The following is a 26,054-nucleotide window of genomic DNA, read 5'->3' as shown; positions in this document are numbered from 1 at the left end:
AATAAATAAACGGGCGGAATCGATAGACAAATAGGATGGAAAATGTAAATTTCAAAATTTAGAATGCCACAATGTATACTGAACAGAATAAGTTAGTAGTCATTGATATTTTTGAGGATACTTTATGAAATTGTGTGCTCGTTCTTCAGTACCAAAACAAATATCCCCCTAAATAATTCGCGATTGGGAACTTATTTTTGTTCAGTAAATGTTTAATGACAGTCGAAAGAAAACCATCAATTTGAAGAACCATGTCTTTAACAGATGCCTACAGCAAGTTGAAACACTATCTATACACTGCCGTCGTTCATTCTAATCCCGCGATTTTTATCATAATGTTTTACCTTGGTATAAACTGCCAAACTGTAAAATAATTAAGCCAACAAGATGTTTACACGGGTGTTTCATGTGAATGGCGAAAACTAGACACTTGTTATCAATAGTTTTTATTTTCTAAACCTATTAACTGTGACGTTGTCAAACAGTATTGGCCCTAATATTGCACCAACGAACGTCGATATAACATTCGCGGTAATTTTAATTTCTGGCCACATGTATAAATTAAATCAAGCTGAAACATGTTCGGGCTATTTATTAGCCATATCATCCGATAAATCTCTCTGAACAACTGTACGTCTTAAACTGAATGAGTAATACCGTTACACAAGGAATTTAATGTCCGTCACACGTCACCGCTGATATTTATGCATATGTCGGGCTGTAGTCATAACAGTCTGCGCCCACAACAAGCAGGTCGATCATCACATAGCGGTTCAACGCTACGTATAACAGTATCTACTGCGCACCTGTTGATAGAGTTACGTCCCTTGATGTTTTTTCACCTGTCGACAGGTATAGTGAAATATGATTGGCGAAGTTTGAGGAAGTGCCATATCACTACTTTCTCTGGGAACATACCTTGTGACTCATACTGGAATACCTTACCCAGAACACCAGTATACAACGGCGAAACTCATTAATGTAAGTGCAAGCTTATCTTATCCTTTATCCGTTTGATTAGAACCATATTTCAGCCGATGTCGGTCCCTCACGCGAATGTCATTCAACATGTTCTCAGACGTGGATGACATCAGTTCTCAGCTGAGAACGTGTGTCAGATTTCAAACATCCCAAACTATTTTGACTCATCGCTGGGCGTAACAAGATACTTCCAGAAAAGATCGTCGACTTGAAGAAAATTACACCTACTCGACACACAGATCCCGAATGACCGACCTGATAGAAAAGTACCCTCAATTTACAGGTAGCTGTTTGGGGAAGTCAGTCACACGCCCACCTGTCCGCGTACCTCTAATTATCTTATGTGTGTATATGTAAACATACAGTGAACAGTTTTACCTCTACAGCCTGGTGTCATCAAGGTGTGTGTGTTCAGTGCAAGTAATGTCATTTCCTTCTCAACCACTGTTCACGGTCAGTGGTGTGGCCATAGGCTTTGTTTTGATATGAACATGAAACTTGTTGTTTACGTTTTGGAAACACCGTGGGTATACTTTCGTTTTGATTTGGCATTCATTGATATGGATTGTCCAAATATCACATAACATATTGATATTAGTCACAGCAACTTTCTATAATTATAGATTTATTTTTTGGTTTTCAGTATACTTTCAGTACAATGCATGACAGCTGTTATAGCATATTTAATGTTGTTATGAAAATGGTGTATGCCATGTGCTAGGAACATAGTATATTTGTTGTCAGGTGATTATGTCCGCCATGTTCAGTTCTGTAGATCTGAACGTAGACAACATTTTACATGTTTTAAGGCCACAATAATTTCATCATTATATTTTGATCCACATTTAAAAAAAATCTGAGGCGTTTTATTGTTTTAGGTAAACTGTTGCAGACATCTGGGTACATTAACTGTTAAGAGATGTGGTTCGCATAAATGTTTGTTAGGACTACGTAGAGGGTTTAATGTCATCAAGTAAAAAACAAAAAATCACATGTATCACTTTTCTTGTCTATATATACTTACAGTAGACAATGGAATGATGTGAGGTGGTATGTTTAATGGTGAGAGGGTGAAAATCCAGGCAGAGTTTGGGAGGCACGGGTGGCCCAGTTGTGGCGCCGCAATTCGCTGTGCAGAGCTGCGTCCCTTGGGCACGCCAGAAACCTATGATTGTGGGTTCGAATCCTGGTTTGCCCTGATTATGTTTCTAGGTTTGTCAGCATCATACCCATGCTCATGGGTTTCACTGCAGTAGAAAACATCTGACACCTGCATCACTTCGGGCTTTCCTCCCACATTAAGCTGACACGCCGCGACATAACTGTAATACTGTTAAAAGCGGTGTTAACCCCAACTCACTCACTCATTCACCATGCATAGTTGCATCGCTTAGGCATGCCACATGATGATGGGTTTGAATCCCAGTTAACCTGATTTTTTAGGTCTGTCTGTACCATAACTGTACCTGTGGGTTTCATCTAAGGTGAAAGACTAGTTATGAAACGTTAGCTTCCACACACAGTGTTCGACAACCTGGTGATAGAGGCAGTATTTCACAAGTTAGAAACACCTTAGACACTCTCAGGCAGTAATAAATTAATTGGTAGATTTTCTTTCCATCTCCAAGGCATTAATGGAACTCAAAGCCTATAATTGTTGGGGTTCCAGGTAAAGATATAGGTTACACACAACCAAATGTTTTCCCATAGACTTCTGTAGTAACGTTATATCTTTTTAAAAAATAACTAGGCATTCAACAGCCATTACATTTACATATATGCACAGTCTGGCCTTAAAGCTGCAATAAAAACACAAATTTTGGCTAGGTTAGTCAGCTCCTTTTCCGAGTACAGGAAGCTGAACACACCAACCCCAGTTCCGCACCAAATGTCGCCTACTTGAAAATATCTGTGCTCACATAAAGCACAAGTCATCTTGTTAAAAACGTCAGCACCAAATATTGAAAAATATGGGCAGTTTTAATTGCTGGATGGATGTACATTTAAAAGACATAAAAATCTTACACAATATCATCCAATCACAGCCTGCAGATGTCTCTTGATCTGCACTGAAGGCTCCCTACGAAAACCGCACTGTCACAACCAGTTCTGATTTGGTGTAGTAGAACCTATAGGGGCCCCAGAGAAATGTCAAAAATTGAAGTGATGTCAGATTGTGCATGCTCAGAGACCATAAGTTAAATATATGTGTATTCCCCAACTGAAATGTAGTGTTAGCTAAGTGAAGATAGTTAAGATTTTTACTGTGTATGATAATTTTATAATGATTATGTACAGATATAAATTAGTGGTACCACATTATGAAATAGCAGCATTTACTCCTAAACATGCATACACATTTTCTGAGTTATGCTGGTATAGAATTGGTCTTCAGTAACCTTGGTGACCGATGCTTGTCGTAAGAGGCAACTAATAGGATCGTGTGGTCAGGCTCGATGACTTGGTTGATGCATGTCATTGTGTCCCAGTTGCGAAGATCAATGCTCATGATGTCAATCACTGGATTGCCTTGTCCAGACTCAATTATATCAGACTGCCGTCATATAGCTGGAATAATGCTGAGTGTGGCATTAAACAACAAAGAACAAACAAACTCAGAATTCCAATCTGATTTTACACACAGCATTTTTTTGGCATTGTTTGATTTTTGACACTTTCACATACCCCAGTTTTTTTTAGTGTCACTGCATTTTTGACATCTCTGAAACTACAGGGCCTATGGAGCTGAAACTTTGTATGAATGATCACAACTATAGTATTCCTAAAATTTCCAATCTGAATTAAAACACGGACTCCATGGAGGCCACATTTAGAAACACATTTAGTATAATAATGGCTATCAATTGGCCATCTCTTTTCCAAATATACTGCAATTGGCATTGATCTAGCTAGTAGTGTTTGTTTGTTGTTTAACGCCGCACTCAGCAATATTCCAGCTCTATGATGGCGGTCTGTAAATAATCAAGTCTCGATCAGACAGTCCATTGATAGATATAATGAACATCGATCTACGCAATTGGGATACGATGACATGCATCAACCAAGTCAGCCAGCCTGACCACCTGATTCTGTTAGTCGCCTCTTACGACAAGCATAGTCAGTTTTTACGGCAAGCATGGGTTGCTGAGGACCTATTCTACCCAGGATCTTCACGGGTCAGCTAGTAGTGAGGCCTATGATGTGTGTTTTCCTTTTTTTGCAATTTCATTACTTTTGACTATGATTCAACCTTTACTGCATAGTTGGTGTCACACAGTGAAAATGTTGTCATGGGCAATAAAAGCCAAGTATGCAAAACTTGAACACCATAACATGATAACTTTTACCCCACTGCACTCAACCTGCCTCCATGTTTCATCAAGATATCTGCATACATTGGAGAGCAATGTCAAAAAGGAGGTTTATATTTTGTGGTTGCCACGGAAGCCAAACTTGACATCGAAGAGAAATGGTTCATGCAACATTGGGAGAGGTTGTCAGTAGGAGGTCCAGCCAATGTTTCACCATCCTGCATCTTTTGACATAGGAGCGAGTATTGTTTTACACCGCTTTTAGCAATATAAAAAGGGGTTCACATATTGTACCCAAGTCAGGAATCGAACCTGGGGCCTTTGGCATGATAAGCAACCGTTTTACCACTAGGCTACCCCATCGCCCGTTTTGCCAAAGGAGAAAATAGAAAAACGTTTTTTCCCGATTTGACTAGTGTGTCAGTTATCCCTTGGCTGGTCAAAGGCAATGGCTATGGACCTACAAGACTTCAAAGAGGGGTCTCTCTTGTAATGAACTATTTAAATGTTACATGACCCTGTGCTCCCCCAGTAACCCGACCTAACTGTTCAAAGACCTCTGCGCTTATACCATGGTCTTAGTTATCTTCTCCTCTGTTCCTCCTTGACTGATGAAGCTGAGATTTGGCATGCAGGTTTCTTCTTATCTTCATCTTGTTCAAATCAATGTGATTTATTGTAATGTTGTTGTTTTTGAATACAGTAAACTATGTTTATAAAAAACACGCTCATAACGAACTGACGGATAACAAACTGTTCTTTTGGTCCAGGCCATTTGCAATATGTTTTATCATATAAAGTTGATGTATATAACGAACACACTTATCACGAAAAAACGGATATAGTGAACTCACCTTGTGGTCCCATGTGTAACGATAATGTTTAAGTGTATAACGAACTATTTATACCTGAGTTTCACCAATTCTGCCTATCAAAACATCCATCGCCAAACGCGGCTGTTCAAAGCGTCAATAAACAATTGAAGGCAACTGATTTACTCTTAAGTACTGACACCTTGTCCTCAAATTACACCCTCAATTAACAATAGTTACACAGTGATTGAAGTGGATATATTGTGTGTACACTGTACACTGTACACTTTTATATTTATCGAGTAACATGATGTCACATGACTTGACAAAAGATGTCTGATGGTCGAAATGCATGTAACGAATGAAGGATATAACGAACCAAAATTAGTGGTCCCTTTGAGTTTGTTATAACCGTAGTTTACTATAATTTAAGAATCAAATTTTACAAATACCATATTCGACGTAATAAGCGCCCAGGGCGCTCTCAAAATTAGGAATAGGGGGCTGTTATTAGAATATTATTTTGGTGGAAAAAAAACAGAGTTGAAAGATAAATTTTGTGGTTTATGCTGACAGCCTGAAATGTTTATGTATGACAGATATATTTTTCCAGAATTATATTGCCCATAATTAAGGATGCATATAACACACGAGTGTGTCTTATACGCGAATAAATAAGTCTTGTGTACATTGATCAGTTGGAAGGGGTTCTAATTGGGATTGTTCACTTGCCAATATGTTAGCAAATTTCGCCGTGGGTGCTTATTGGAGCGGGGCGCTTATAATGTTGAATACGGTAGTTTAAAAATCTTATAAGAAGACCCAATTGTGATCAAGGTAGGGCCTGGATGGGTAACTCGGGTACTCGGGTCGGTTGGGTACTGAGAAGGACCCGGGTACCCACAGGACTACCCAGACCCGTGGTTAGTCAAGTGATTATATTGTTAATGGCAAAAATTATCTAGAACTCTATGGTTACACTATAAGTGACAAATGTTCACATTTCTTTCTGACTATGCACTGAATCCTTCTGACTTTATATGTTTGCATAGGGTAAAACTTCAGTCAACAATGCATGACCAGATCAGTTTATACGTGTATCTAAATACATTTTGACAGGAGTACGGTCAAACGTTTCCCAATCGGACATTTTGTACCTATCTAGGGTCAGGTAATAGGGGGGTGGGTACCCGGGTAGTAAATTTGGACTCGTCCCAGCCCAAGTTGAAAGCATCACTATTTGCACTCAACATTGTTGTCCTAAATGATGTTGTAGAAAATGTTGGTCTATTTCCCAGAATCTTTTGTACCCTTTTTCTTAAACTCACCATAGATGTTTGTACAACATCAGGTGGGCTGCAGAGTCTTATGGCTCTAATGTTTGGTTAATGTCACCGTACCCGATGATAATGATCTCACAATAGCTATCACTGGATTGTCTGGTCCAGACTCGATTATTTACAAACCGATCTCATATACATGGAATATTGCTGAGTTCAGCATTAAACAACAACCAAATCAAACTTAAGGACAGTCTCATAAAAAAACAAGAAAATATGTTCGGTCTGGCCTAACTCCAAAAATAAAAAGTTAGAAGCATTTTCCATGCGCAAGTGTTTATTGTTATACGTTATTAGAATAGACATGGCGATAAATGGGGTTTCAGTGTGACATGAATCATCGGGTGTTTTACATCATCTCTTTGGCTTACTCAACTGCACATATTACATACTGGATGTAACTTGCAGATCATTTATATATGACCGCCTCCGTGGTCCAGTGGTAGAGCGTCTGCCCGGAGAGCGGAAGGTCGGGGGTTCGATCCCCAGCCGCGTCATGCCAAAAGACGTTAAAAGATGGTACTTGTTGTTACCCTGTCTGGCGCTAGGCACTATAGGGCTAAAACAAGGACAGGTTGGCTCGGAGTCAGTATACTGTGTCTGAGTGGGGTATTCATGTTCAACTGCGGCATGGTATCCCAGTGAGCTAGCACTATAAATCGGCCTCAGTCCGGACTAGTACAAGCAGCCACACATACACACGTACATGCAGTCGCTATATAAGTGCAATACTCTTGGACGTTAAACACCATTTCACCTCACCTCACCTCATTTATATATTCTTACCATGTCTAAATTATAATTTCTTGATTTATAGAATTCCAAAGCCTATTTGAATATTTATGTATGTAAATACTGTGCAGACACTTAAAGTAAATACATTGTTTATTCAAATATTTTGTGCTCTGATCTAATGCATTTTCATTGTTGTTCGGGAACATGTTTGTAAGTAGATAACTGAGATTGTGTGTTTGTCAATTCACACAACTCTCTCTGTTTAGCGTCAGGTTTGATCACAGCTTGCAATTCTGAGGCCACAATGAAATAATGATTAGATTTTCTTCCAAAGTTTACGAAATAGAGGCAAGAGGTATATATTCATTATATTGAAACAAACTGTGTATCTGTGCACATTGATGCAGGAATGCTGTGGTGAGGTGAGGTGAAATGGGCTTCAACATCGTGTCAAAGATTAATGCACTTATATCATGTATATAGCTTCTTATAGTGTTATAATAGTCCGGACTAAAGCCAATTTTATAGTGCAAGTCGACTGAAATACCATGCCACAACATCAATACCCCACTCAGACACAGTATACTGACTCCGAGCCGACCAGTCCTTGTTTTAGCCCCTTAATGCCAAGTAACAGGCAGGGTAACAACAAGTACCATTTTTTAACGACTTTTGGTATAACACTGCCGGGGATCGAACCCCCAATCTTCCCTACCACTAGACTATGGAGGTGGTGTGGATGCTGTAGTATATGGTGTATTCCATTCACACAGGTACAAGTAATTAGGGAATACACAAAGTAGTTTTCTTCGTCTGTAGGTACTTAATTATAAAGCTGTCCATATTTTTTTATGAGTTTTCCATTTCCCGGCCAACTTAAATTTTCATTCCGACGTGAAGTAAGAAAAAGATTATGTGTCTCAATTTTCCCGGCCGCTGTTGAGAAGTGTGCCCTGATGTGTTTTAAAAAAGTACTACTACCGTACACACTCATAAAAAACCCCAGCTCAGACTGATCTTTCTTCAGCAATTTTATTTAAAAATTCGTTTCTGAAGCAAAGCGATTCGATCTACTTATTAATGAATTTGAAGACTGTTACCAAGTGTTTTAAACTTTACAATGTCATAAAATAAGTTACACAATTTTTGAAAAACATGTTTTTAAATTTTAAAAATATAAAATTTTATTTTATTTCACCCGCCCGCTCTATTGCTGGTTTGAGGTAGGAGATGTGTGACATTAAAGAAATCTGAAAAGCCTAATAGAATGATATGAAACAGGGTGTTTTGAAAGAGGTGGCAGAGATGAAATTTGATAATTAAGTTTCTACGGCCTTATCTGAAACATGATATGCCTTCCATATAAGTATGTAGAAGATGAGTGGCATGTTTTTAGATCTGGTGTTTGCTTGTGTTATTGTTATTGCCAGTGTGATGAACACCAGTCCACAGAAGGAGACCAAAAACTAGACATATGGACACTAGTGCTATAGGATGAATGATACTCATGTGAAAACAGTTTACAGTTAATTTTTTGGAGTGAAGTATATCTTTTCTAATAATAAGTTTGTGATGAAAACCAGACTATAAAATACAAAAAAGAATCTGTTTCTGGATTGAGGTGATATATGTGCTGTGAAAACAATTTGTAGGATCATTAATATTGCAGAATCTTTTTATATTTCTGTGATGTGTCTTGTTTAGGGTTTCAAACTATATATGACTGTTGGTATATTTTTAGTATCAAAATTGTGTGTCTAGTTGCTTCTCAAAGAAATGTGTAACATAATGATATTAGTTTTTATCAAATAGTGAAAGAGCTAATATCAGCTGAATATTTTATGTTGCAACAACAATCCTTCAAGCTGAGGCCCTTCCCCTTTTTCTTGTGAGTTTCCCATCTTCATCTCCCCCCAGCTTGGCAGTGAGCAGAAAAACTAAATAAAAAACTAAAAAAACTTTTTTCGACCAATTCTAAGAACACAAAAGGTAAATAATTTGTGAAATATACTTGACACTTGACACAATGTCCCTGGCATGTATGTCAAACTTAGTTGCCACCGGATTGCGTAGACCGATGCTCATGATATCAACCACTGGATTGTCTGGTCCAGACTCCAACATTTACAGACTGCCATCATATAGCTGGAATATTGCTGAGTGCGGCGTTAATAAACAACTAATAAACAAATTGCCACCGGAGCATACACAGGGTCAAGGAAAGCCTGCTTGCGAAGGGATCATTTTAACCCTTTCTGATATGTTTGGATTATATTTGAGACAGTTCCAGTTCAATTTGGCTTAATAATAGGATCCAGCTCACCTGGGTTTTTTAATGAGCGTGAAATGATAGGAACATGTTTTTTGTCACGCGAGCTCATTGAATTCCATAAAATTATGATAAAACGGAATGAAAATTAAGGGCCGGTGAGAGATGGGAAACACAAAAATGTAATATGGACAGGCTGATAGCAATTAATGCCTAAATAATTGTTTTTAGTAGATTCAGTTTTATCATGATTATTGTTTCCGTTTAAAGTATTTTGGATATTTATCAAACTGTTCCTGTATGCAAATTGTATAGATTCCTAATATGGACGATACAAACAGTGTTGAATCCAGGTGGGAAGAGTTGACCAGGGATAGAAACTTGGAACTAAGGTCTGCCAACTTAAGGATTGACTTGATCCTTCATCGAAACGTTGAATGTAATTTCACCAAGGCTATAAAATAAAAAGTTGTAATTTTGAAAGATGTCCTCTTTCCTAGTTTATCTCACAGTCCCTGAACCATATTATTTTACCCTCGGCCCAGCCCTTATTGTATAGCAAAAGCTGTAAATGAGCAAGTCTAGATTTTCCTCAGGTTCACTGGGGCTCCTTTTCAATTCAAATGGAGTTTGTTTCTATCAAAATTATATATTTTCGGAGACCTTGCATTAGTCTGTAGGGGCGGTCGGGTAGCCTAGTGGTTAAAGCGTTCGCTCGTCACGCCGAAGACCCGGGTTCGATTCCCGACATGGGTACAATGTGTGAAGCCCATTTCTGGTGTCCCCCGCTGTGATATTGCTGGAATATTGCTAAAAGCGGCGTAAAACCATACTCACTCACCCACTCACTCATTAGTCTGTACATTCCTTTCATTGAGATTAATAATACCTTTTCATGTCGGAGTACCAACATATTTGTGAATCAGTCGTTAAGAGTGTTCCCAAATTTATCACTTCCATGTGTTTGTCTTGTTTGTTTTTGTTTCATATTTTAAAGATTGTCACAAAGTATTATCGTTACAAAATATATATAAAAAGTGTGCTCTTCATGCACTAGGAACTTATTTAATCAGGGTCTTACCATTTTTACAGTTTCATTGTCACGGAAATCAACATCTTCCCGAGGCAAGTGAGTTAACTGACTATAAAAGTCCAGTTTCCACCCTTGCAGAACTAGGCTGGTATTATGGAGTTACATTTTGGCTGGACTAACGAGTCTATGCATAGTCCAATCAAAATCGCGCAACGAAATTGAAATTCAATTCGTAGACTGTCGTGCTGATTTCGGTCGATTGCAGGATTTGCAAAGAATGTGCACCGCCAACTCGTTGTCAACAGATATTTTCCAAATCTTTTCATGATTTTAATCAAGGTGCTCACATGATTTGATGCATTTTGCGATGTAAGACCCGTTTTATAACAACATAGATCTTGATTATCGATCAGATCGTTTTGATTGGGCTGAATCAAATGCAAGTGATATGAGAGGTGGAATCTGATTGGTCCATAGGAGAGGTTAAGAAGTGACATAATTTGTAATAGCCACTGGTGGCGCTATGATCGAGCCCAGGAATTCCAGCCTAGTTCGGCAAGGGTGGAAACTGGACTTTTAAAGTCAGTTAACTCTCTTGCCTCGGGAAGATGGGAAATAAAATGAATTTTGTTACCCAGTTGACTTGCTATCTTCCCGATGGAAGTTATCTTAACTGACTATAAAAGTCCAGTTTCCGCCCTTGCCGAACTAGCCTGTAATTCCAGAGTTACATTTTGGCTGGACTAATGAGTCTATGCATAGTCAAATCAAAATTGCATAAGGAAGTAGACATCCGGTGGGTAAACAACATGGATTTCAACGTGCAGATTTCGGTCGAGTGAAGTGTATGTAAAGCATGTGTATTGTCAACTTGGTTTCAACAAATATTTTGCAAATCTTCTCATGTTTTTAAACGAGGTGCTCAAGTGATTTGATGCACTTTGCAGGGTGAGACCTGTTTTATTACAATATAGATCTTGATTATCAATCAGATCGTGGTGACTGGGCACCGCCATTTGGTTTGAAGCAATATAGTCAACTAACGCCCTTGCCTCTAGAAGATGTGAACTTGCTTGCAAACAGAGGCTTAGCTGTTGTTTGAGTGCTCAACATGTCAGGGGTCACTCAAGGACACTCGAGGGATGGACACTGGAAACTGTAACTGTTTTTTTATACAGTTTGCGCAGGACAGTTATGGCAGGAAATTAAATATGTCCGATATTTAAGTTTGGATAGGAGCTAAGTTTAGATAGGAACTTGGTTAGATGATGACTGATTAAATAAAGCCTCAGAAGTGAGTGAGGAAGGAAGGAAGGAAGTGAGTGAGTGAGTGAGTGAGTGAGTGAGGAAGGAAGGAAGGAAGGAAGGAAGGAAGGAAGTGAGTGAGTGAGTGAGTGAGTGAGTGAGTGAGTGAGTGAGGAAGGAAGGAAGGAAGGAAGGAAGTGAGTGAGTGAGTGAGGAAGGAAGGAAGTGAGTGAGTGAGTGAGTGAGTGAGTGAGTGAGGAAGGAAGGAAGGAATGAGGGCTTTGAGTGAGCAAGGGAGGAAGGAGTAAAGGCACTGAGTTGGTGAGTGAGTGAGTGAGTGAGTGAGTGAGTGAGGGAGGAAGGAAGGAAGGAAGGCACATTCCTTGACTTGATATCAATGTTCATCAGATACACATAATGAAACAATTTTAATAATCAACACCTGTAGCTATATATAATATGTACCAAGTATTTTAATTATGAAACACCTTGTTTTGTTTTTTCGACACATTCACAGATTGTGCAGTGACGTTGAATCTAGGAAATGGTTTGAAAGCAGAGAAATTTGCATAATGGGAGACTAAATATATAAGTGAGGGTGAATGTGTAAAGCTGCTTTAACCAGTACTTGAGCCATGGTGTTACTGTGTCTCACAGCGTCTTGTGGGGAGGAACTTCTGTTAGCGACAGGATATTTGTTTGGTTTCTGCCTCAAGACAAATTTTATCCATATTAAGAGAGGCAGAACATGTTTTGTTTACAGCGCTTATGTTTTTAATACACCAACCATGACATTTTTTTTCGAAAAACATGAGGCAAGATTATTATTTTCCATTACTTTCTGGAGGAAATTATTTTTTTGCTGGTATATTCTAGACCCCAACCCCTAATATATTGAATGGTTGGTCCCAAAGGGATGCAACTCTGCACATATTGACAGAAGGTGCACGTCATTGTAACTATTGACATACTGTTGCCATGGTTATGATGTCCTCAGCATCCTCAGACAGTGCCATCAGCATGATGAGTATCAGTTCCACCATCAGTGAGCAATTGTGCAGGATCAGCCAGAGAATTGGATGGTCAAAATGGCAGCCAAATATGGTTGGTTGGTTGGTTGGTTGGCTTGTTTTACGCCGCACTAAGCAATATTCCAGCTATATGACGGCGGTCTGTAAATAATCGAGTCTGGACCAGACAATCCAGTGATTGACATCATGAGCATCGATCCACGCAATTGGGATTGATGACCTACATCAACCAAGTCAGCGAGCCTGACCACCCGATCCCGTTAGTCGCCTTTTACGACAAGCATAGTCGCCATTTACAGCAAGCATGGGTTGCTGAAGACCTATTCTACCCCGGATCTTCACGGGTATGCTGTCAAATATGAAAGGTATTTGGTTGATACATAAATCAATCTGTGACAAGGGACAATAGAGTAGCCCAATCATTAAAGCGTTGGCTTGTCATGCCAAAGGCCTGGGTTCGATCCCCCATATGGCTACAATGTGCGAACCCCATTTGTGGTGTCCCCTGCCATGATATTGCTGGAATATTGCAGAAAGCTGCGTAAAACTATACCCACTCACTCAGTGACATTGCTCTTTTAATCTGTGAAGGGGCGGTCGGGTAGCCTAGTGGTTTAAGCGTTCGCTCGTCACGCCGAAGACCCAGGTTCGATTCCCGACATGGGTACAATGTGTGAAGCCCATTTCTGGTGTCCCCCGCCGTGATATTGCTGGAATATTGCTAAAAGCGGCGTAAAATCAAACTCACTCACTCACTTTTAATCTGTGACACTGTGCAACGTGGAACCATACTCACAGCAATGACAATTTTATGACTTTATTAATCAATTTAAGACCCTGAATAATGCCCAGTCTTCTTACTTCAGCACGTTAACTAGTTTCCAATTATATTTGACTTCGAACTCCGTGTAATTAGACTGATCCAAACAATCAATTTGTTTTCTGATAAATGTTTGATGGAATTCATCAAACCACTCAATAATCACAGGGGTAGAAGTTACACTTAATTAATTCTGGTATCTGATTTGCAATAACATTCCATCGTTTCATCTTTTCACTCCTAGAGGGAATAAAACATGATTAACATGCCAGTATGTCGGCATTATTTACAGGGAGGAATCGGGGGATTCCATGCCATGGAGCCTAATTTCAATATTGCGGAAACAGAGATTTCAGACAACTAAGAACACATTTATAAATTACCTTGTAGCAGTAATGGAGGCATGCCAAGGTCAGGCTGTAGAGAATTTCCAGGGCCTAAATTTGAAGCTATTTGCTTTCTAAAATTGTTGTATTTTTGTCATTTGGTTAGGTCGTGTTGACCCCTTGAAACAAACTCGAGTTTACTCTGACTTCAAGAAATTGAATTTGGGTTGATGTAAATTGAGGATTTGATGAATACATACTGGACGGAATAAGATAAATTACTTTTATCCATGTGTTCACAGTCGAGATAAAACGGGTGAAGTAAATTACACAGATTAAGCTGACATTGCAACCATGATGTCATGGTGACCAATTCATGACCCTTCTAATGTTTATTTGAAGTTTGATGTGTAGTCATTTCTTAACCATGGCATGTTTGTCAATAATGTATACTCATTTTTGTTTGTTGATTGTTTGAATGGTTGCATGTTTGTTAATTATATATTATATATCTATATACTTCACTTATCCAGATACAAGTATCGTCTCTCGTGTGCTTTATTTGTTCCCCTGATCAGTGGAACTGTATGCATTCCAGTGATCATTCTCAACTCCCTGGGGAGTATACAACTGTATCAGTATGTGTTTGTATAGACTAACATTTAGTCTCTGAAATCTTAAATTACACAATATCCTTCTTGACTCTAAAAAAATATAAAAAATTCCCTATGCTGATTTCAGAATATAGAGCTAGCTAGAGCTGGCTAGACTTGCTTTTGTATGCATTTCTAGATTTATTTATTTTTATAAAATAAATATATTCCACTGTCATGGTGCAGGACAAGTGTTTGTAATATACAAAAGATTTTAAAATGTATATAAGTTCTACTCAATTTTTTTTTTAGGGATCATCAAATTTTTCGTTCTATTTAAATATACAGTATATATTTATAACGAACGTGCTTATAACAAACTGATGGATATAACCAACTCCTTTTTGGTCCTATCCAATTGCTATATATATATATGCTGTATATATGCTTATAACGATCTATGGTTATAACGAACTAAAATTAGTGGGCCCTTTGAGTTCGTTATAATTGTAGTTTTCTGTTCACTCAACACTCAATTTTGTGTATCACTGAGAGATTAATATCCCTCTCAGAAGTGGAGTAGTATATCATTTTTCTGTTTATAGGAGTATTCTTAGTACCCTGGTCCCTGACTTGCACAAAGCGATCTTAGCGCTAAGACTATCGTAAGCCTATGTTAAAGTATGGGAGTTAAGATGTGCAAGTTGGCCCTAGTGCAGACTGAATGGTAAGCTGGGTTTATTTAACACTTCTTTAAACAGTGAGTGAGTGAGTGAGTGAGTGAGTATTGTGAGAGTGAGCTTTTAGCAATATTCCAGCCATATCCCGGCGGGGGACACCAGAAATGGGCTTCACATATTGTACCCATGTGGAGAATCGAACCCGGGTCTTCGGCATGATGAGCGAACGCTTCAACCACTAGGCTACCCCCCTTCTGTGAACAGTATTTCAATATAAACTCTGTGTGTTGGATTAATGTGAGTCACTACATGATTTAAAACAAGGGTATGGAACTGCTATACCTTGGATCATATGGAGGGTGAATCTTGGATTCAAACCCTTCCCTGACCATGATCCTGACATGACTAAGGGATACAACTCTACACAACAGTGTTGACCGAATGTGACCTATTGCTTGAACATGTTGTCTTCTGAATCATAATGTTCGATATTGCCATGGATTGGAGAGAGTGGTTCAGTTTGGGATTTTGTTTGTTTGTTTGTTTGTTTGTTTGTTTGTTTGTTTGTTTGTTTGTTGTTAAACAATACTCAGTAATATCCGAGCTACATGACAGTGATCTTTCAGTAATCAAAACTGGACCAGACAAACCAGTGATTGACATCATGAGCATCGATCCACGCAATTGGGATACGATGACATGGATTAACCAAGTCAACAAGCCTAACCACCCTATCCAGTTAGTCACCTGTTACAGTGAGTGAGTGAGTATGGTTTTACGCCGCTTTTAGCAATATTCCAGCAATATCACGGCGGGGGACACCAGAAATGGGCTTCACACATTGTACCCATGTCGGGAATCGAACCCGGGTCTTCGGCGTGACGAGCGAACGCTTTAACCACTAGGCTACCCGACTGCCCCCTCACCTGTTACAACAAGCATGGGTTGCTGAAGACCTATTCAGATATATATTTCAGCGGGGTTGTAGGGGAAGAAAGAAGTTGGAAATCAAAGGATGCTATGTACTGCATGCAGTTAGTGTCCCCCTGAATTGTTGCCATTTAATGTGAACATACATTTTTACTCACTTTGGTAAAGAAATGGGAGCTGTTTTCAATTTGATGAGGAAGATGATGATGATGATGGTGATGGTGATGGTGGAGATCATGATGATGATGATGATGATGATGGAGATGATGATGGAGATGATGACGATGATGATGATGATGATGATGATGATGATGATGAGGTAGATGATGATGATGATGATGATGACACAACATTGAAAATAACATCTCGTCTTTAACCATAATGAGATATACTACTAAACATTTTATCCTATTTAGAGCAAACAAAAAATTATTTTTTAATGCTATTTCTATATCAAGTTCGAAATACAAAGGGAAACCCATCGTGACAACAAAGAGTGATTAAGAGTGATTAAATATTTAATCTGAAATCAATATCAGTCGAAGGCAGTGCATTTTCTTACTTGTTTATACTAAAGTTTTATGATGAATTTAAAATTACCTCACCAAAGAACTCTCCATAGATACACAATAACAAATTCCTGTTAATATTCTGTGACTAATTATTTTCATTTCAATTGCTGTAATGATCTAATCCCTGAGGATGAAACCTGTATTCTTTACCTAAAGCCCTCCCCCTCCAGACTCAAAGGCTCCCCCTCTCAAATCCCCCCCCCCTCCCTTTACTCCATCCCCAAAAGACAATGAGATTCTTTTCCCCAAAGTGGGGACCTCATCATTTGTATTGAGGTCAACGAAACACTTGTATACATTAGCCTTAATAGTGGGTCGTGTTACTCCAATTGTCCTGGGATATATGATGCTGATGCCTTGGCTGAAAATGCTATGTTGGAACCGATCTCTGATCAATAACTCCAGTTCCGAGTCGCAACGAGGCCACGAGGCCCAACTGGCTCTTCTCCATCTCAGACTCTGTACCGAGCAGGAAAAAATAAGCTTCTTCTTTCTTGTGTCGAACTGACGCTCAGTGGGATTGCATCGTTATTTCATTATTAATCAGTTTTGAAGCTTGGCAGCTGTAAATCTATGCATCAAGGGGTTTGTGCTGTTTCACCAAGCAAGTCGTGGAGGATGTGTTGTATTTTGATGAATTGTAGCTACAGCCGATTTGAAACCGTTTCTGCAATTATTGGATGTATTTCATGATGCAACTCAAGTGCTCGGTCAATATTTAAACATCGGTAGTTGTCGGGACGAGGCTATCGGTGTGGATATTGCATTGGAATTAGTTGTCACTACAGTAGTATCTGTGTCAAGAGTTTGGTTGTAGGCAGCAATGGCATGAAACAGGAATATTAGAATTGGCATTTCAAGTGGAACCGTTCTCATGTTTAATGTATCAGAACCAGTGAGGATGCGTTGAATTTGTCCAGGCTGACAACAAAAGCTGTTTTCAAGCATACAGTGTGTTCATAGCTATGTGACATTGCAGTTTTCTGCGCTCTACCGCCTTATACAATTGTTTATAGGAATTTTATATGACAATCTACCTCTGAATTCTCTCACTGAAGATCGACAGCGTCTTAATTTTGTAACTCTTCCTGGAAATCAATTCCCTACTCACGGGATTGCCGTTTGGAATATGACTTTACTTGTGAAGATTTCACGTTTTAGAAATGAGGAACTGTTCATCTGTTGCCATGGAAATGTACATGTAGCGCAACACATGTGCTTTGGATAGCTACAATCATTTCCATCTATAAATTCTGGAGAAAATCTAACAGAGGACATGGGACTCCATTATCCGGTTTGGGATTCTCAACGGATTACTGTTCTCCAACCTGATGTGTTATCATTACTGATTCACCTGATCATTGTGTGATCCTGAATACTCCAAAAGAGTACACCCTTCATTCATTGGAGTTTTTTCACAGATTTCCATAATTAGCTGTTGATATATTTGATATTAGACTAGATAATTTCTTAAAAGAAATTTTATTTTTCATTCTTTTTAATTTGATTATCCTTTTTTGGATGCAATAAATGTGTAGCGGGTACATATATTATGCAATTACTTTTATAACTGCTGAAAGATATGCAATTTATTTCTAACCTTTGCCCTTTTTGAATATTTTATATGAATCCATGATGTCCTCCTCTGTATCTAGTCCTGAATTACCTCCCCTTTCTCCTGGTTTTCATGAAATTGAAGATGAAATTGCTAAATTTGTGGAAAACTTTAAGTCTCGGACGTCCTTCTTGGACCGCCGTTTGAGTCTGGAGTCGGGCGATTCCTCTCTCTCTGGGTGGACTGGAAGTTCGGCATACTCCACGACGTCGGATTGTACGTCCACGAACACTGAGAGTCCTGACAAAGACGGAGAAGGTGCCTGTGCTAGTCATAATTCCATTTTGCGACAAAAGGGCATCATTGCTGAAAGTCGCAGGATTAGTGAATGGGCGTGGCTAACTGAAGATGACGATACACTTGACATTGAGAAACCCATACAATGGAAGAACACCAGTAAGTATGGCGATTATTCATTGGCTAGAAGTATTTGGGGCAACCATTAATGGCCTGCTTGAGGAACTGAGAGTGTGTATCCCTGTATTTAGATGGCATTATAATGAAGTATCCCTGTATATAGATGGCATTATAATGAAGTATCCCTGTATATAGATGGCATTATAATGAAGTATCCTTATATATAAACGGCATTATAATGAAGTATCCCTATATATAGATGGCATTATAATGAAGTATCCCTGTATATAGATGGCATTATAATGAAGTATCCCTGTATATAGATGGCATTATAATGAAGTATCCTTATATATAAACGGCATTATAATGAAGTATCCCTGTATATAGATGGCATTATAATGAAGTATCCCTGTATATAGATGGCATTATAATGAAGTATCCCTGTATATAGATGGCATTATAATGAAGTATCCTTATATATAAACGGCATTATAATGAAGTATCCCTATATATAGATGGCATTATAATGAAGTATCCCTGTATATAGATGGCATTATAATGAAGTATCCCTGTATATAGATGGCATTGTAATGAAGTATCCCTATATAAAGACTCATTATAATGAAGTATCCCTGTATATAGATGGTATTATAATGAAGTATCCCTGTATATAGATGGCATTATAATGAAGTATCCCTGTATATAGATGGTATTATAATGAAGTATCCCTATATATAGATGGCATTATGATAAAGTATCCCTGTATATAGATGGCATTATGATAAAGTATCCCTGTATTTGGATGGCATTATGATAAAGTATCCCTGTATTTAGATGGCATTATGATAAAGTATCCCTGTATTTGGATGGCATTATAGTGAAGTATCCCTGTTTATGGATGGCATTATAATGAAGTGTCCATGCATATAGATTGCATCCTTAGATTAAGTGTCCGTGTATATGGATGGCATTATAATGAAGTATCTGTGTAAGAGGATGGCATTATAATGAAGTATCCATGTGTATGGATGGCATTATAATGAAGTGTCTGTGTATATAGATGGCATTATAATGAAGTGTCTGTGTATATAGATGGCATGATAGAGAAGTACCCCTGTAATCGGATGGCATTTTAATAAGGCATCCCTGTATATGGATGGCATTATCATGAAACGTCTGTGTATATTGATGGCTTATAATGAAGTATCTGTGTAATAGGATGGCATTATAATGAAGTATCTGTGTAATAGGATGGTATTATAATGAAGTATCCCTGTGTAAGGATGACATTATAATGAAGTGTCCCTGTATATAGATGGCATTATAATGAAGTATCTGTGTAATAGGATGGTATTATAATGAAGTATCCCTGTGTAAGGATGGCATTATAGTGAAATATCCCTGTGTATGGATGGCATTATAATGAAGTGTCTGTGTATATAGATTGCATTATAATAAAGTATCCCTGTATATAGATGGCGTTATAATGAAGTGTCCGTGTATATAGATGGCATTATAGTGAAGTATCCCTGTATATAAAGATTGCATTATAATGCAGTCTGACTAAAATAAGTAATATATTTGTGCTTGACTGCAAGTTGTTTGGAATTAAAAAGTTTCCGAAATATGAATTATGACTTTTGAAGTGTGCTTTGAGACAAAAGTACTGACCTTAGGATAAATAATTCATGGAGAACCTTCAGTGATGATAGAGTAAGATAGTAAACGCCTAATACACTTCTCGAAAAACCTCTGCATATTAAAAGTTTATGGAGATGTTCCTATGGTGACATATCTTTTGTGTCAAAACAAAAAGTCGGCACAGAATGACCTTGTCAGAAGCTTTCCTCAATATGTGTCTCGTAGGAAGCTGAAAACATGATGTTACCATGGTAACCATATTATATATTACATAAACTCCACAGATACCTCATATTTATGGGAATTCATTTCACAGATTGCATCATATAAGGAGTGAGTTGTAAAATCTTATGAAAATCTGCTTGGTCTCTCCACTTAAAGGCCTGTTTTCACTGATGATGATGTGTGATGTTGCTGAAGTGCAGTCTGTGAGTGAGTGAGTGAGTGAGTATGTTTTTACGCCGCTTTTAGCAATATTCCAGCAATATCACGGAGGGGGACACCAGAAATGGGCTTCACACATTGTACCCATGTAGGGAATCGAACCCGGGTCGTCGGCGTGACGAGCAAACGCTTAAACCACTAGGCTACCCAACCGCCCCTGCAGTCTGTAGAACCCTAACTCACCTCAGTGTATATGCAGCTTATCTGGAGCTCTGGGTGATGTCCTTTTGTGCTGCTACCAGGACAAGGACAAGTGAATGGGTCAGGACAAGCTTCAAGTTTCTCTGCCATCAAATTCTATGAAATTTACTAAATATGAGCTGCATGAAATATACTTCCACTCAGTCTTCCTATGTGACCACTGATCTCACAAACTACTGTCTCAACTCAACTGACCTCAACTGCATTTTAGTCTTGTTTGGCCATAAGAAATTAATTATTCGACTTTTGCAACCACATCACAGAATTATATTGTTCCATAGTACCTTTAGATGATTCCCATAAGGATTCCTGAATAGGTCACCAGTAACCCATATGTTGGTTGGAAGAGTGAGTGAGTGAGTTGGGTTTAACGCCACTTTTAACAGTATTCCAGTTATATCACGGCATCTCAGCTTAATGTGGGAGGCAAGAAGTGATGCAGGTCTCAGACGTATACCACTTCAGTGAAACCCACGAGCACGGGTATGGTGCTGACAAACCTAGAAACATAATCGGGGCAAACCGGGATTGGAACCCACAATCATAGGTTTCTGGCGTGCCTAAGGGATGGAACTCTGCACAGCGAATCGCTGCGCCTTAGACAACTGGGCCACCCGTGTCCCCGTTGGTTGGAAGAAGCAACCAATTGGATCAAGTTGCCAGGCTTTGACAAGGTTGATGGCGTGTCATCGTACCCTGGCTGCATGGATTGTCTGGCCGTGACATCATTATGTTCTGTTTGTTTGTTGTTTAACGCTGTACTCAGCAATATTCCAGCTATATGATGGCGGTCTGTAAATAATCGAATCTGGACCATACAATCCAGTGATTCTCATCATGAGCATTGATCCACACATTTGGGATCAATGACATGCATCAACCAAGTCAGCGAGCATACATACAAATTATATGTACCCCTGGGCAAATATTACTTCACACAAACTTGTGTACTGTTTATCCGGACATCATTCAAATTCATTTGTGGTTTAAATGATGTCACACTAGAAATGACATCATAGCTGAAGATTGTTGATGTTGAACAACATTTGTTGTTTTCTAAGACAGCGGTCATGATCAGTGCAGTTTTGTAAAGGGTAACTCAAAGGATTGATAAATTATGGGTTTTAAAGAAAAGATTAAACTCACATGTGTGTCATACTGGTTTTACGAAACTCGTGTAAGATTTAATGTATTACCGACCGTCTACGTGGTCTAGTGGTAGAGCGTCCGACCGGAGAGCGGAAGGTCCGGGGTTTGATCCCCGGCCGCATCATTCCAAAAGATGGTACTTGTTGTTACCCTTCTGGAGCTCTGCATTAAGGGGCTAAAACAAGGACTGGTCGGCTCGGAGTCAGTATACTGTGTCTGAGAGGGGTATTCATGTTAAACTCCGGCATGGTATCTCAGTGAGCTAGGACTATAAATCGGCATCAGTCCGGACTAGTACAGGCAGCCACACACACACACACACGTGCATGCACGTCGCTATATAAGTGCAATAATCTTGGACGCGACGTTAAACCCAATTTCACCTCACATCACCTCATGTATTACCATTGCCCTCGTTTAGGAAATACAAGAATTCTGACACTCATTTCATCAAATCAGTACGACAGAGAGTGGGAGTGTTATCTATAATCTCTATATGTGTTATGGAGGCGCCAGGTATGACATAGTCAAGGCTACAATTCTATGAGAGTTTGTTTTAGAGCGTTGCTATGACAACCGACAGACTTGATTGTAATTCAATAAAGTCAAGCATATCTTAATCAGCAAGCTTTACTATGGCTTGACAGCAAACAGGAACAGCCTGATATCAGTTTGTTCCAGAAGTCTGGGGCACAATATTAGTTTTTCCGTCTCCGGTGTCATTATTAATAATAGACTGAAGACCTCAGACGATCTTTACTCAAGCAAGGGCTACGTCATGGTGAAGTGTTTCATTGTACTCTGATATGTGGATCAGTACTGACACTATGAAACTCTGGTTTGTGTAGTCCAGACCTGAACTCAGACGATGAAACAGCTACATATTCCTGACTATAATATACAAGTATATTCAGGACCAATCTCATTAGAATCAGAGTTTAATTATGGGCAATTAAATTCTGGAAAAACATATCTGTCGTATATAAACATTTCAGACTGTCAGCATAAACCACGAAATTTATCTTTCAAATTTTTTAACCAGAATAATATTCTAATAAGAGCCCCCTATTTCTAATTTTGAGGTCGCCCTGGGTGCTTATTACGTCGATTATGGTATAATCAAACTCTGAATGCAAAAATATCATGTGCTGCAAGTGGTTCAGTGTGGCAAGAGCCCTGTTCCACAAAGCTATCTTAGCGCTAAGTCGGTCGTAACTCCCATTCTTTAACACTGACTTACGACAGTCGTAGCACTAAGATCGCTTTGTGGAACGGGTCCCAGGACCGTAGCCCTAGAATTTTGCGGGAATCAAGGGTTTTTGGAATGGTGTTCGACATAAAACAATCCCAGGCTGCCATCAGGACCCACAGACTTTACAAACTGCTGGCCCTGACATAACTCTTCAGACCCTCATTTCATTATAAAACTGCAAATGATTGTGACAAATAAATGGACATGTAAATTTACTGAGGACCCATACAAATTTACAACTACAGGCTCGACACAAGATGTACCTGCCATGGGCCTACAGGCCAGCGCTTCTTTCGAACACTGTCCCGGGACCCCAAAAATAGTTTGACTTATCCCGCTTCCAACACTTTCAACTCAACATTATTACTGATATTATTACCGTAAGACCCTGCCATATGTTTACATGTTAATCACTTTTTCCCTATTAAGGTCTTGCTGTTAATTAGTTACAGTTAACTTTATGAGTTCGTGTCAAGTTGGACCCGTGAAGATCTGGGGTAGAATAGGTGTTCAGCAACCCATGTTTGGCGTAAAAGACGACAATGCTTGTCGTAAAAAGCGACTAACGGGATCGGGTGGTCAGGCTTGCTGACTTGGTTGGTGCATGGCATCGTATCCCAATTGCGTGGATCGATGCTCATGATGTGAATCACTGGATTGCCTGGTCCGGACTTGATTATTTACAGACTGTCGTCATATAGCTGGAATATTGTGGCGTTAAACAACAAACAAACAAACAAACATGTCAAGTTGTCTGTTTCCAGTCTTGATGTATCAGGCTGTACAGCGTTTTCACCGTTGTGCTTGATGCAAATTTCAAGTTGTGTTTTGAGTTTGACTTTTAAAGGAAAGTTTTAACTTAAATTAATTCTTTGGACAGCAAATTAAGTTCAAAACAACCAAACATGTTAAACGTCTAGTTTGACACATCTTGATTAAGTTGTGATCTCTGTAGACAGCATGTTCGGGGACTGGCCTGTGAGTTCGAAACAGCATCTGATTTGCATCTGATTTGACAAGGTAAAATAGTGTTCTCTATAGTAAGGTTGAATAGTGATCTCTATAGTAAGGTTAAATAGTGTTCTCTATAGTAAGGTTAAATAGTGTTCTCTATAGTAAGGTTAAATAGTGTTCTCTATAGTAAGGTTAAATAGTGATCTCTATAGTAAGGTTAAATAGTGTTCTCTATAGTAAGGTTAAATAGTGTTCTCTATAGTAAAGTTAAATAGTGTTCTCTATAGTAAGGTTAAATAGTGTTCTCTATAGTAAGGTTGAATAGTGATCTCTATAGTAAGGTTAACTAGTGTTCTCTATAGTAAGGTTAAATAGTGTTCTCTATAGTAAGGTTAAATAGTGTTCTCTATAGTAAGGTTAAATAGTGTTCTCTATAGTAAGGTTAAATAGTGATCTCTATAGTATAAAGAGTTTGCTGGGACCTGACTGTGATTTTGACATAACAGGGAATTCAGTGCAAACATGTTCGTGACTGCGGGTTTCAACTGTATGTTAAAGTGAATGATTGTACACTGCAAGAACCAGGCAGTAGCACCATTGTGGGTACTTGGCTGTAACTGCATCCTCTGTATAGATAATAACAGTAATTAGGTACTATTAGAGTAAGTACTATTGATCATACTGTCTCCATGGATCATTTATTGCATATTTAAGCTGCTTACTTGTGGCTGAAGACTATCTGTGTAAAATGGTTATGATCATCTGTCATTATTTCCGAGGCTGTCCATTATATTTCTGATGTCTATCTCACAAAGGGTTTTACTCTAACCTGAAACCAGTTGTAGGAATATGTGATCACAATACTGTCTACGTTACTTTGAGGTGAGGTTGAAAAGTTCTGAGCCTATGGACTGCGTTGGTGGAGTTGGTTTTCCCAACCGTGGTCCACACACTTCTGCCCAAGATGCTGGAATGCCTGGATTCCACTGGTGCAGACGGCTCACTCCTGCTGGTGTAAAAATCCCTCCACATCAAAAATAATGTCAAGAACATTTACATAATGTTTGCCAGACAGTTCTTTCTTCAAGTTTGGGAAGAGATGGAACATTAATGGAGGAAAACGTTTCACCCACCCCTCACAAATACTTATGTATTCAGTATTCTTTAAATTCTAGCAAGCGGACATCATTGATCGGGAGCTTTGTTTTAGGGCTGTAATAATATGTTGAGATTCAAATCTCGATAAGGAGTTTTTGTGATTTGATGCACGATTCGGTCTCATGGTGTCCAAGGCCATTCAGCTCATAAAATCCCATAGATCCTGGTACAGTAATACATCTAACTCCTAACAGAGACATAGGTATGGTTCCTACTAATTGTTCCATTTCTTTCTTTGTATGTGAAGAGTCCTATAGCAGTGATGTCATAATGAACACATTGTCGCAAATAATTGAAAATGATGTAACCCTTTGTTCTTGACGTCACAGACGATTTGGTTTGAGATTGTTTCAGTAGTAGGAAAACTGTGCTGATGTCTCAACATGACGACATGGACAACATATGACTATGGACAATGGAAGGAATATCCTACTTGCAACTCAATATTACAAGTTGTCTGTCCTTTGTGAAATAATTTTGAAAGTTCCTTGTCTATGTAACAGGGCGTGGAGTCATCCCACAGATGACATCCTTACCTTGTCAGCTTGCTGACAGGGTTAACCATGCTCGTGGTTTTACCTAAGTGTCACACTTCTGAGCAAGGC

General features: G+C 38.9%; 1 protein-coding gene across 3 annotated transcripts in view; it reads left to right on the top strand.

The window, feature by feature from the left end:
• Positions 1-863: 863 nt before the first annotated feature.
• The window catches only part of LOC139447303 (guanine nucleotide exchange factor DBS-like), a 146,940-nt gene continuing 121,749 nt past the window's right edge, over positions 864-26,054 (top strand). For 2 of the 3 annotated variants that reach the window (XM_071228599.1, XM_071228600.1), the window contains exon 1: positions 17,421-18,689. In XM_071228599.1, the coding sequence (XP_071084700.1) occupies positions 18,311-18,689 (379 nt within the window). In that variant the 5' untranslated portion in view covers positions 17,421-18,310. Of the gene's footprint in view, positions 982-17,420; positions 18,690-26,054 lie in introns of those variants that run through there. The other variant, XM_071228601.1, reaches the window with a different exon arrangement.

This window comes from Haliotis cracherodii, unplaced genomic scaffold, assembly GCF_022045235.1.
Source record: "Haliotis cracherodii isolate W230 unplaced genomic scaffold, xgHalCrac1.p SCAF_7, whole genome shotgun sequence".
NCBI lineage: Eukaryota > Metazoa > Mollusca > Gastropoda > Lepetellida > Haliotidae > Haliotis > Haliotis cracherodii.
The sequence above is the reverse complement of the archived record's forward strand: the minus strand, read 5'-3'. Positions and strand labels throughout refer to the sequence as shown.